Genomic DNA, 14,767 nt, shown 5'->3' with positions numbered 1-14,767 from the left:
TGTCGTGATTCCAACATAATTCCCATTTGTGTTAAATTAAAACCAATTCAACATATGTGCCCTTAATTATGAAAGTGGACTAAGTCACTCTTAAAAATGGCATCAAATCTAGCCTAAAAATAATTATTATTTAAGGGGTAAAGTTTATTTGAAAGTTAAATTGCAGTAAATAAACTTCTTTATTGCTCCTCTAGTGATTTCATAAAAGAAATATAATTAAATCGTTATAAGAAAATTATTATGAAAGTTTTTCTTCAAACAATGCAAAAAGTGACTTAGTCCACTTTCATAATCATGGGCACATATACATGGTTCTAAAAAAGTTCTAACGACGCACGGTTGTCCAAAATGATTTATCTCGTTGCAAAAATCATAACTTTTGAACGGATTGAGGGAGAGTTACAATTTTATTTGAAGAAATTTCCAGGGCTTTTACACCAATGAATTTCAAGAAAATTGTTTCACAGGGTGTTTACGAATCATCGGCCGAAAACAGATTTTCCTTAAAAAAAAATTAAATTAAAATTGGTATGCCATTTTGTAGAAATAACTAATCCACATCTAAAAACAAAATTTCAATAGAATACAATGTCCCGTTTTCAAAAATTTTATTTTTCAAACTAAATTTTTAAAATTTTTTTAAAAATCCAAAAATTATTTTTTTTTTTGAAATTCAATTTTTGGCTTATTAAGCTATTATTGATTATGTCGAAAAAAACAGGGTAATAACGAACTAAGACGTTCACGGGTTTTTATTGCAGGAATCGTTGAATGGGTTATAAAAGAAGATAAAACCGCGGAGTGCTATTAAATGAGAGGGTGGAAACTGAAGATAGGGTTGTAAAAGCCCCCATTTTGGTTTTTTCAATATACCTCGTAAACCAAGCAAAATTTTGATATACTCATTTAAACCAAAAATGTCCAAGGACAGACTTATGCACAATGAAATTATCTAAAAAATGATATACAAATGAATTCCGTGACTTAATTGAATTCAATTTTATAGTCCGTCAAAGTCCGGGTTCTTCTCGCAAGCTTAGGACAAATTGACATTTTTCAAATATTTTAAGAACTTTTGATTTGTTTGAGATTTTCTTCAAGAATGAATTAAAGCACCTTTTACTTTCTATAAAATGAGCCTTTTATCGTAACTGTAACCATCATAATGTATAAGCAATCTAACATAATTTTTTAGGCTTTCACGGTTTCTAACAGACATAATTTAATAATTCTCGTCTTTTATGTGCTTTAGCATTCCTTTAAAGATGTCGTGATTCCAACATAATTCCCATTTGTGTTAAATTAAAACCAATTCAACATATACATGGTTCTAAAAAAGTTCTAACGACGCACGGTTGTCCAAAATGACTTATCTCGTTGCAAAAATCATAACTTTTGAACGGATTGAGGTAGAGTTACAATTTTATTTGAAGAAATTTCCAGGGCTGTTACACCAATGAATTTCAAGAAAATTGTTTCACAGGGTGTTTAGGAATCATCGGCCGAAAACAGATTTTCTTTAAAAAAAAATTAAATTAAAATTGGTATGCCATTTTGTAGAAATCACTAATCCACATCTAAAAACAAAATTTCAATAGAATACAATGTCCCGTTTTCAAAAATTTTATTTTTCAAACTAAATTTTTAATTTTTTTTTAAAAATCCAAAAATTATTTTTTTTTTTTTTTGAAATTCAATTTTTGGCTTATTAAGCTATTTTATTGATTATGTCGAAAAAAAACAGGGTTATAACGAACTAAGACGTTCACGGGTTTTTATTGCAGGAATCGTTGAATGGGTTATAAAAGAAGATAAAACCGCAGAGTGCTATTAAATGAGAGGGTGGAAACTAAAGATAGGGGTGCAAAAGCCCCATTTTGGTTTTTTCAATATACCTCGTAAACCAAGCAAAATTTTGATATATTGCATTCACAACTTTTTGTAGAGAATTAAATTTCCTAGTGCAATAATGTTTTTTTAAAAATTGAAAAAAAAATTTCCATACCACAATAGTCCAAACAATCATAAAAAAAATATCAAAGAAATCGATTTTTTGAGTTTTTTTAGTTGTACATTTTTTTTGGGTTGAGATAGACATAAACATTGCTCCAAAGAAAAAAGAAGATTAAATTTTCTTCAAAATGCTGTGCTCACTAAATTTTTTCAATGAAAATTAACCGAAGTATGGCCATTTTAATCTATCTTTTTTTTCGCATTTTTAGTTTTACTCAAGTAAAACAGAAACATTTGAGGGGAAAGTACGATAACTTAAGCACCAAGAACTGATAATGAGATTTTGTAGAGGGGTTAAATACAATCAGTGTTTACTATGGGAGGGGGGTCAATGCCTTAATTGATTTCTTATCAAATCATGAAAATCATAATGTTCCTATGCCTTCTACTTTTTGAGAAAATTGAAAAATAGACAAAATACTTTCTTTATCGGAATCACTCGTTTATTTCAAAAAGAATTGATTAAAATAACTTCATTTTAAGATTAATATTAAGTTTATAATATAAAGAACAACGAAACATCCTTCAGAACAACGGAACATCCTTCAAAAAATAATATCTGACCAATAAAAAAAGACAAAACAAAATTGTAAACGCAGTTACAATGCACAATATTTCTTCTAAAAATTAAAACATTAAAATCGTTGCTAGCATAATTAATAACAGAGAACTAAGCGTTTACGTGGGTCAAGGTATGCCAAAGTAAGCGTTTTCTCAAGCCTTTATTTTTTTTTTTTTCAAAGTACAAAATCTCGATAGTGTGCAAGCATGCGCAGCTAAATATTTTTATTTTGGCTCAAAAATTGGTTGGTACACATACCCTATTCGGCTTAATGCATGGACTGGAATGGATTACACTGGTTAACAAGGATTCTGTTGCCGAAACAAAAATATACTTTCCTGAAGGTTTTTGGTGTGCTGAACTCGAAGTCAGAAAAAATTGATCAGCTCCCGTTTTTGAAATATTACCGTTAGAAAATGCAAAAACACGTTTTTGTTTTTCGTTTTTCGAGTTCAGCACACCGAAAACCTTCAGAAAAGTATATTTTTGTTCCGGCAACAAAAAAAAGTTTAATTTTGTTAACCAGTGTTATTAACGGTACCTGCCTTTTTTTTAAATCCGATATTCTCCAAAACGGCTTATTCGATTTCAACGAAACTTTTTGTGAAGAAGCACTTATATAACTCAAATATAAGCCAAAAATAAAATTTCAAAAAAAATAATTTTTGGGTTTTAAACAAAAATTAGAAATTAGAAATTAGAAATTAGATTTCAACGAAACTTTTTGTGAAGAAGCACTTATATAACTCAAATATAAGCCAAAAATAAAATTTCAAAAAAAAATAATTTTTGGGTTTTAAACAAAAATTAGAAATTTTTTTTGAAAAATAAAATTTTCGAAAACGGGACATTGAATTTTTTTGAAATTTTGTTTTTAGATGTGGATTAGTGATTTCTACAAAATGGCATACCAATTTTAATTTAAACATTTTTTTTAAAGAAAATCTGTTTTCGGCCGATGATTCCTAAACACCCTGTGAAACAATTTTCTTGAAATTCATTGGTGTAACAGCCCTGGAAATTTCCTTCAAATTAAAAAAAAAAAAATTGTGACTCTTCCTTAATCCGTTCAAAAGTTATGATTTTTGCAACGAGATAAGTCATCAACCGTGCGAGCGAGGTATTATTAAAGCGATTAATTAGCTCCCATCGAAGTGATTTAAACAATATATAAGTGAAGCTTCATAACATGCACCAACATTTTGCATGGGTTCTAAGTGAAAAAGATTTCATAGTGTGTAATAGAATAACATCTCTGCAAGCAACTAAAACCCAACAACTATGCACTGAAAAACAACAACAAAAGTTTGATAAACTCTCCAACGCGAAAACCACACAACCAGCAGTCAACATGATCGACCTAACTAAAGCCGTTGGAAATTTGTCAAACACTACACTGAGTGCAGCAACGACAAGCATTCTAAGCAAAGGGTTGAACTTTGCACCCACTCCCCGACGCTTAGTGGGGCAGAATAGGTCAATTTATGATATTAATTACTTCTACTAATAATAAGACATTTTTTGCCACTTTATTTGGTTTTGTAACTAAAGTTAACAGATAGATAGATAGATAGATCTTTATTCAATATAATAATTATTACATAAAGTCATTGAGAAAAAAAACTAGAATATTTAAAGGCATGACATATCTGTCGTTTGCCCGAGTGGCAAAATTGCTTGAATGTTTTACAGTATTTTTTTTTTTTACAGTATTTAAATTTTTTTTAAGAGTTAACAGGACTTTTAGTTTAGTTAAAACAAAATTTATAGATAATTTTTACGCATCATAGTAGATTAATAGGACTTTTGGTTTAGTTAAAACTTAATTTAGACATACTTTTTTCAAATCATGAGATTATTTTTTATAAACATTCTTAAATTTTGTTTGTTTGTTTTTTTTTAAGAGTTAATAGGACTTTTAGTTTAGTTAAAACAAAATTTATAGATAATTTTTACGCATCATAGTAGATTAATAGGACTTTTAGTTCAGTTAAAACAAAATTTAGAGATACTTTTTAGCTTGCCAGGATTGATTTTAAATTGATTCTTACTATTTTAAAAGACTTCATTAATTATTTTGGATCTGTAAGTGCTGGCTTCCGTGTAATAATCAAAAAGTAGCTTCCAATCACCACCATTCAGAAATTCATGCACCTCTTCCCTCTCTAAAACATTTTTTCCAAAGAAGACTCGCCTTATTTCCTTTAAAATTGGACAGATGCCGATGAAATGATACACATCTTCCCGTGCTTGTAGGTTACACAAGTTGCAAACACCTGGGCCCTCGTTTCGGTGCGGCATGGCATTCAGCTTGATCAGCTCACCTCTGATTTTGAAAATCGTCCCAATGACATAACAGGAATAACCACTATTGAAATAGTTGCACTCATTTAGAGTGCCTTTGAGTAATTCACTCTTTCTGCGACGCACGAGCTTTTGCCATAAAGGCATACCTTTCATTTTCGTCAGTGAGAATGATGACTTCGTATAAATCCTTTTTCCAGTTAACTATGTTACTCTCCTCCCAGTTCATCGTAACACCACAATCGGCCGCTATTTTTGTCCATTCCTTGACAAACAGAGTTTTATTTTTTATTGCATGGTGCATTATCAGCTTTGGCAGCCTGGAATAACTCATTTTTACCACCCTTAATTTTAGAGTTGAAATGAACATTGTTGGCAGACCAGATTCTAGATTATACATATACTTTGGTGTATTAATTGGTAAGTAAAAAACTTTTCTTAGAAAAAATCGTAACAGATATTCAACGATTTCGAATTTCTGCGCACCCCACACCTGCGCTCCATAAAAGAGAATGGCCTGTGCCGTAGCATTAAAGACATTATACTTTGTACTAAAGGTTATCAGTATGTTGCAAAAGATCCTTTTCCAATTGGAGCAGATTGCTATCTTAGCCTTTTCCAATTTAGTTTTAAGGTGTTTTTCCATTTTCAAATTAAATGTCAGGTCCATACCAAGATATGAATATTTTTTAACAACTTCCAGTGCTTGTTCTCCAAATTTCCATTTTTCACCTCTTGCTAACCTGCCAGCTCCATTTTGAAATATCATCACTTTCGATTTTGCGACATTAACTTCCAAACCCCATGGTTTGCAATACTCAAACAGTTTGTTGATCATTAGTTGAATCGCGCATGGAGTCTCTGCGAGAATAACTATATCGTCTGCGTACATTATTGCTTTTATTTTTGAACTTCCAATTTCAACTCCACACGTTAACCAATCTACTATATCATCTAAAAATAGTACAAATAAAAGGGGGCTCAGATTACAACCTTGTTTAACTCCGCTGTTTATTTCAAAGCTTTCTGATTGCTCTTGACCATTGAATATTTTTGCTGTTGTTTGCTGGTATATCTTTTCCAACGCTCGCACGAATTTAGACGATATTCCGAGGTTGAACACTGTTTTCTCAAAGCACCTCCAAATCTTTTGCCCGGAAACCCGCATTTTAAAGAAGGCTTTAAAAAAGTGCAATCACTTAAAGTCGTAAATGACATGACAGAAAGAGGAGTCAAAATAATAACCAATTTTAATAACCTTTTAACTAAAAATGAGGAACAAAAACAATATGTACTTCAAGTAGTCAGTGAGTGCCGAAAATTGTATCCTGATGCTTCCAAAACTACTTTAAGTAAATCTCTTGACACATTTTTTTTAGTAATTACTTCATTAGTTATGTATTAGAAATGTAACGGGGACTTTTCACGAGTCGATTTTTTCCGTGCGGTGAAGATTTTCGACTCGTGTGAACGTAATTCGCAGGCGACTAAAGTGACAATCCCTATAGAAAAATCCTAGTCGAACGACATATCGTGCGGCTAAAATCGACTCGTGAAAAGTAGGCATAAGACGATAATAAGTATTTTGTTTTTTTTTTATAAATCTGTTAAATATTTCATTTTTTTGTTAAAACAGTTAAAACAGTTAAAAAAAAAGTTTCATTTTAAATCGAGTTTGCCCTTTAGCTCTTTTTGAGGTAAGTACTGAAAATTTAAATTGATGACAATATTTTTTTAGTAAAACTAAACAAATTTAGCATCTGAGTTATGTGTAACAACACTACCTTTAATTTAATATATAAAAAGTGAAAATAACCCCCTCTGTTTGGAAGCTAGAGCTAATTTACTGCGAAAAACAGTGAAAAAACAGAGATTTTTGATACTTTGAGCGAGTGTCGGCACCATTTAGAATTATCCAATCGAGCTGAAATTTTGGCTATCTAAAAATCTGCAAAGGCGGAACATTTTATTGGGTTCCCCCGACCAAATTTCGAAAATCGATTTCTTGCGGTCACTCTATTGAACAGCTTATAAAAGGCTGCTCTAAAATCTACGAAGAAAACATATAATTTCTTCCTTTGATCCAGTTTAATTTGGGCAGTTGAAGTTAGGACGAAGATATTGTCAACTGTAGAATACCCTTTCCGAAATCCAGCCTGGAATTCACTGAGTTTTTGATTGGCATCGACCCAGTTATTTAATCTTTTATAAAGCAGAGTCGAATATAATTTTGCGGATGAGTTTAAGAAAGATATACCCCTATAGTTAGCCGGATCACCAGGATCCCCTTTTTTATAAATTGGCCAGATTAAAGATTCGTAAAACTGCTCTGGCAATGTGTCAAAATTAAAGATAACGTTCAGAGCTTGTGTAAGATGTTTTTTAAATTTTTCTGAGTTATATTTAAAGAACTCTGCCGGGCCGGGTTTCCATTGGTTTTTGCTGCTTTACCGTCTTTTAAAGATTGTAGGGCATTTACAACTTCTTCTATTCCAAAATCTGCATCCAAGTGTTCATTTTTTAAAAAAGGTTCAGGATAATACCATACTGTTTTCTCTGTCGAGTAAAGTAGAATTGAGTAGTGTGCCCGTAGATCACAAACTGCTATTACAGCATCTTCTTTTATAGTCTTTCCCCATTTAGTTTTCTTGTCAATGACCAAAACTCTGCAGAATCTTTACTTTTGCTCAATATTATTGCCATTTCTTCTTCGTGCGCTCTTTTTTCTCATTACATATCCGTTTGTACTCTTTATTTGCTGTAACATACTCTATTTTAATGTATTTTGTATCCAGAGAGTATAATCTCAATAAATTCAGAAGCGCAAGGGATCTCCTTAGACTTTCGCATTCATAGTCATACCAAACAGATTTTCTACGGAAATTCGTTTTTATTTTTGGAGAATTACCTGTTTCTAAAATTATTGATTCCAGGTCACATATCGGAATATACTTGACATTAGAAACTGTTTCCTTGAGGCTAAGTTTAGTATCTATTTTGCCTGGTAATTCATTTTTATAATTGTTTTTCCATCTTAAGCAACTCCTTTCTTTTTGTTTTTCACTATAAGATAAATTTTCGATGATCTTACAAATAGTGACTGTTATTGGAAGATGATCGGAATGGCTCCGCGAAATTAGGCCCCAGGAAATAAGGCCCCAAAAGAAAAAATGAAATAAGGCCCCAAATTGGGGTATTTTTTCATAATGAAAGTATGCCCCAATGAAACAAGGCCCCATCGAAATGAAAAAATGCCCCAAAAATAAATGAAATAAAGTTTGCAGTGCAGCACGATGTTTACATTGAAAAGCATTAGAAAGTAACAGAATAGCTGAAAAAATCGCGCGATTTTTCAGCTATTCTGTTACTTTCTAATGCTTTTCAATGTAAGCATCGTACTGCACTGCAAACTAATGCCTTTCAATGTAAAAAACCATCAGGGATCATTGAAAAAAGCATTAATAAGTAACAGAAGAACCGAAAAAAAAAACACAACAACAGTTTGAAACATCCTTGAGGAACAATTTTAAAAGTTCCGTCCATAAAGATGGTTCTGTTGGTTTGGGGTGATATTTCATTACCAAAAATAAGTTAATTATGAAAAAGAAAAATTGGGGTCGTATTTCATTTTCCTTAAAAAGTTCAAAATAAGTTGGGGCTTTATTTCATTTATTTTTGGGGCATTTTTTCATTTCGATGGGGCCTTGTTTCATTGGGGCATACTTTCATTATGAAAAAATACCCCAATTTGGGGCCTTATTTCATTTTTTTCTTTTGGGGCCTTATTTCCTGGGGCCTAATTTCGCGGAGCCATCTGCAGATAATTTAAAAAAGTAACTCCTTTTTGTGCGATGCAAACTTGAAACATAAGGGCCTATTGAAAACAGCTGTGTTTATATTACCTTCGATGTTTTTCAAGCTACTAATTCTCTAAACTTCTTCGTGACCCTATTTCTGGCCTTTTACACTTGCTTGCTTTTTGCATTGAACTTGTTTAAGATGTTCCGACAGAAAAGCATCATTCATCAATGATAATGCCTCATTAGTTGAAAATTCCAGTGGTTTAGTGGTTCCAGAGGATCAGAACTTAATCTTTTATACATTTTGATCCTTCACTCAAAGAAAATTTGCGGAGAGCGATTCTACTGATTTTAACTATTTCCTAATGGATAGGTACACTTAGGAGACTTTTAACCTTCCGTTTGTTATATTTTTCCCGTTTTTTAATTTTTAAAAATTCTTTTCTACTTTTGTTTCACTATCTACTGTTTTTGTTTATTTAGTTACCACATAATATTGGTCAATGTCATGTTTAAATAGTGTTTCAATGTGTCTTCCACCTTTTTTGTCTTTTTTTCGCTTAACTTGAAGCAAAAAACTTTTATATATGTTTTTAATTTTTGTTTATCGTCAAAAATGTTCCAAAGATAATACCTGCTCATTAAAAGATCAAAAAAACTGTCTTTTGGATCTTATTTGGCAGTTTTGACACATTTTTAGAATTTTTTTTTTTTTGAAAATCTTGACTTCATTTTGAAAAGTGAAAAAAGTTGTATGGCGGTCGCGAAAATGCGCGACATGTAAATAGCTAATTTAATGACAACACTACACTACATTAATTAATTAATTTCAGACCGGAAAAATGCAGAAAAATTAACTTTACCTCTATTTGAAAAACAAAGATATTTTTTTTTCGCATTTCCTAGCCTTCTTACAGAATTTATTTATTTTATTGTAATTAATAAATAAAAATTATAATACTTTACCAACCAACTTTCAAGCTTAGCTTACGCTAATCCGAGATGAAAACAAAAAAACCAAACATGAATTACAGTTACCCATTGTATTGAGAAGCTCAACTCATGATTTAAAATCATGTGGCTAAACTTTTTTTTTTCTATTTTGTCCAGTAAGATTGGCGAATTACCACACTGTGCGCCAGACTGCTTTAAAACATTTTGAAGTGCATTTTTCTATTAAAATACCTAATAGCTTATTTTCTGTTAGATATAAACGTATGATGGTAACAAATTAATATTCTATGTCTATTCTAGGTTTGAGCCAGCTTTTTTTCAGTATTCCCTCTGCCAGACGCCCTTAAAGGTTTTCCAAACAGGTTTTTCCATACAAAAAAAAACCTAGTTTCTATTTTTTCTTATAAAATTGAAATAGTATTTTTTTGTTTAGGGTAACCATTAGACTGATTCAAAAAATTTTTTTTTGTTCAAAGCATTTCCGAAAATATTGTTGGAAATGACGAAAAAAAAATACTGTAAAAGTTTCAGCCCTTAATGTTAACATTTAGTACCGCCGCATCGCAAATTTCTATTTCCCATACGATTTGTATGGGAAAGATTGTGTATTTGTGTTTAGATTTTTGTATCTTTTTAATGGTTCATCCAAAAGGCTTGTTAAAATCATTTTCTATAAAATTGTCCGCTCTACAAAAAAGCTCTTAGTAATGACCGATGGAACATTCTACTTAACATACTTTAATTTTGAACTTACCTCAGAGGCTACTGACTTGGCAATAGTTTGGAGGCCCCTTGCTCTAGCATCAGCAATTGTAAGAATAGCAGCGGCTTCTCCACTTGCTTTGTTAATATTTTCTTGTCGCTCAGCCTCTGTAAGTTAAAAAATGTTTACATATACATATGTGCCCATGATTATGAAAGTGGACTAAGTCACTTTTTGCATCGTTTAAAGAAAAGCTTGCATACATTTTTTTAAAAGAAGTTTATCTACTGCATTTTCGCTTTGGAATAAACTTTACGATATTCTTTGAAAATTCACATAAAATAGCTTTTAATTTCAAATTCAAGAATGAGGTGGTAGAGGATGTTTTAAATAAGTGCACTAAAATTTTCAGACAGATCCACAGTGTGGCGAGCCCAAACAAATGTTTATCATAAATACCAGCACCTAAGTTTTTGGAGATTTATTGTTTTTCTCTTATACAGGGTGATTCAAGTGTAATGTGCCAAAAAGCTAGAGCGTGTAGGTTGGGTTGAGACAAGAAAAAAATCTTATGGTAGGGGGGGGGGGGAGGGAGTTTGTGGCATATTTGAAAACGTTAAGCAGCACTTTATTTTTGGGTGTGATAGAAAAATCGCATTTTCAACTTGAAATAGCTAAAAACCGCAATCCATTTTCTGTCATGATACTAAGCAAAAAAGGCGTATGAACCATTTACTAAGCAAAAAAGGCACATTAGCCATAATTCTTTGCGTATGTGTCCTTTTTTACTTAGTATCTCACAACTTTGTTGGTTCATACGCTTTTTTACTTAAAATCAGTAACTTTGGTTTAGAAATTGTTTTGTTTAATATAAAATAAACTATAAAATATAATAACATCTGTGCCGGCTCATAGACATGCGACATGTACTGAGGACAATTTTTTAAATGACCACTTGACAATTGTGTAAATTCTGTCATAAAAATATTTTTTAGAAGTATCAACATGTGGGATCATAAAAAAATTGTAATGACAATGAATTGTCAAGGATTTTTTAAAAATTTGTCACGAATTTCACGAAAAAATAGTTGTGACAATCTTTTTGTTTGATAGAAAAATAAACAAACAACAATTTTGTCACTATGCTGCAGTGACGAGGCGTGAATAATTTAAAATGGTAAAATGTTTACTTGAAAGTATTTCGTGTAATGCATTTCTGCGTTTCAAGCCATGAAATTAGGCAATTCAAACCAATTGTCAACGACATAAGATAAATATATTTTTTCTAATAAAGTTTCCATTAAAAAGTGTGCAAAGTTCTACGACTTTTTTTATTAAATTCTGAAAGAACACTTTCGTTAAAAAGTCAAGCCCACTTTTAAAAATTAGAATTAAGAAGAAGTGTTGTGTTTCTACTTGTAGATATAAGTGATACATCAGAATGTCTTACTTCTCCTTGAGAATGTCTTAAATAACTGTTATCCATTTTATTTTATTTTATTTTATTTTATTTTATTTTATTTTATTTTATTTTATTTTATTTTATTTTATTTTATTTTATTTTATTTTATTTTATTTTATTTTATTTTATTTTATTTTATTTTATTTTATTTTATTTTATTTTATTTTATTTTATTTTATTTTATTTTATTTTATTTTATTTTATTTTATTTTATTTCGTTAAATACTAACGGTACAGATTATACAGATTTAAGATTAACATTTAACATTGGATAAAAAATTAATTTTTAACGATATTGATTGAAAAACATATTCCTTATACTCTGTGATTTAACAATATCATTACAGGAATTAATAAGAACATAGTTTTTATTAAATACATTAATTAACAGATTGAGAGGACTATAAGCGCCATAGGTATATACAAAACTTTAAGTAAGTGAGTCCTTAATCTACAACTTTGTTTTCTTCATAAAACTAAACTTATTAAAATTATTTGACTCCTCTTAGAGAAAATAATACTTTTAAAGTTACAAAATAGAGCTTGAACCAAACCATACTTTTTTAAAGAATTTTCCCGAAGTTAAAATTGCATTGGACCGTCACGTTATTAAAATACTTGAATATTAACTGTTAGAAAAGGTCTTTTTATAGGTTACTTTTGAAGTGGAATTCTACCATCGCGTATTTTTTTTTTTAAGAATACTAATTTATTGAATCTCAAAAGTCATACTCATATTTAATCGTTTAAAATATATTCTTTTCAATATTATTTTTTTTTTTTTTTTTTCAAAGATACATATGTTCCTATTGGAAATAGAAATTTATGATATTTCAAAATCTTAGAAGTTAGAAAATGACAAATTTGTGACTTGTGATATAAAAGCCATGATTAATCCACTGAATCTTAACACCTAAATATTTTTTTATGATTTTCAAACCTGCTGAATTCAATTGAGGCAGTTGTGCTACTTTATGGAAATTGCAGTTGTTTTATGCACTTTCTGCCAACAAAATTGCTTTATGACATTAAATCTAGCATCCACGAATATTTCTTATCATAGTGGAAACCTCTGACACACCAGCCAGTTGAGAGATACATACAAATTCATATAATATTTAAGTCGGAAAGAAGCGCGTTATTTTCTTGTTCTATACCTATTTTATTCATAACTGTTTTATCAAATAAAACCTACCTCACCGATACACACAAATTCCCCAAATAAGTCGGAGGAAACCGTCTTATTAAGGGGTTATATCTAGTTATAAGTGCAAAAAAACCTTCTTTTTTGTGGATTTTTTGTGAAGAGGCATTTAATTATATAAACATAAAGAATACATATTCATATAGCAAATTTAATGTATTAAAAGAATTCGCTGTGTATTTAAAAAAATATTGGGTTCCATTATTTTTGTAGTAGATCTCCTAGACGACCTCCAAAAAAAAGGTGTCTGGCGGTGAGCAAAATTTCTCCGAAACGGCTGGAGTAATCGGCTTGAAATTTTTACACAATTTTCTTAGATACTTTTGTCAGGTAATGAACGAAGGAAAAAGGTTTTTGACAATAATTCGATTTTTTAAGCCACTTTAAAGTGTAAATTTTCGTGAACAACAACGATTTTTTTCTTTGGGAAGCCGCCATTTTGTTAAAAATCAAAATTTTGACTATTCCTTCGTTCATTACCTGCATTTGTCCATCCTAGAAATGAATCTTTTGGATTTTTTAATTTTAAGTGATTTGGATCAGAGATATCTTGCTCACCGCCATGCACCTTTTTTTTGGAGGTCGTCTAATAGATCTACTACAAAAATAACGGAACCCAATATTTTTTTAAATGCACAGCGAATTCTTTTAATACATTAAATTTGCTATATGGATATGTATGCTTTATGGTTATATAATTAAATGACTCTTCACAAAAAATCCACAAAAAAGAAGGTTTTTTTGCACTTACAACTAGATATAACCCCTTAATTATACATTTTTTTTTTCTTTCTATGAAAGCCACCTCAAGCAGACACTGATATGCGCCCTGCGCATTCATTAGCTCAGAGCGAAAATCAAGAGAGATAAAAATTCACCAAAAAGTAAGACGAAGAATATCGTCTTATTTTCTTCCATGAGAAAGCGTGTATTAAACAGAGAGGTCTCAAGGACAGCGAAAAAAGAATGAAAAAAGAGGAAAGAAAACAAATTTGTTCTATCCAGCGAGAAATTTTATAACACGACATTTTTCGGGTCATCGGCAAACTATACCAAGACTGAAAACCAAAGTTTATAGAATACAAAGATGTCGCATCCCATACAAACTATCGGAACCCCAAATTTTTCGGGTGGTACGTGACATGTTGCTAGTAGGAAAATGTTGCGAGAACGAGGGAATTCCTTAAGAAATTGGAATCTCTTAAAAAAATTACTTTGACGTTTGACCCTCTTAGGTTTATTTTTTTTTTTTTTTTTTGTTCTTATGTGTTGTTTTATGAAGCGAATGCTCCTTGTGGCAGAGGTGATGGTATTTTTTTGTCTTTTTTCTGTTCTTCTGCTGAAGTATTTCCTATTCTAAGGATTTTATTTATTTTGTAGTATTTTCCCTTTTTTTGATTTTTTTTTGTAAACTTTGCGTTGAAGACTTTTTACAGAAGTTAAGGGTAGTTTTCTGTTTTGATTTTTATTTACAATTTTGTTTTCTCTTTTTGTATGATCGTGATGTACAGGCGCATCGCTTTTAGGTGTACACACATAATACGTAGGCATTTTTTTTTTTCGTTTGCTACGGCAATCGTCCTTGGAATTGCAAGCTGAATTTTTACTTGCGATATAGGTACTATATATCAAGTTATGCATTCGTACAAAAAAAAAAAGTTGAGATAACATTTTTCCATGACATTACGATGGTAGACAATGCCAAAAAAGTGGGTCCCGAAAGTCCGTCTGTCTGTCTGTCTGTCAGTCTGTCAGTCTGTCAGTC

General features: G+C 30.8%; 1 protein-coding gene across 1 annotated transcript in view; it reads right to left on the bottom strand.

Moving 5' to 3' along the window:
- The window catches only part of LOC129905228 (stomatin-like protein 2, mitochondrial), a 146,687-nt gene that overhangs the window by 49,012 nt on the left and 82,908 nt on the right, over nt 1-14,767 (bottom strand). The window contains exon 6 of the mRNA XM_055980667.1: nt 10,388-10,503. Within this exon, the coding sequence (XP_055836642.1) occupies nt 10,388-10,503 (116 nt within the window). The remainder of the gene's footprint in view (nt 1-10,387; nt 10,504-14,767) is intronic.

This window comes from Episyrphus balteatus, chromosome 1 (genome assembly GCF_945859705.1).
Source record: "Episyrphus balteatus chromosome 1, idEpiBalt1.1, whole genome shotgun sequence".
Classification (NCBI taxonomy): domain Eukaryota; kingdom Metazoa; phylum Arthropoda; class Insecta; order Diptera; family Syrphidae; genus Episyrphus; species Episyrphus balteatus.
This window is presented reverse-complemented; position numbering and strand designations above follow the sequence as displayed.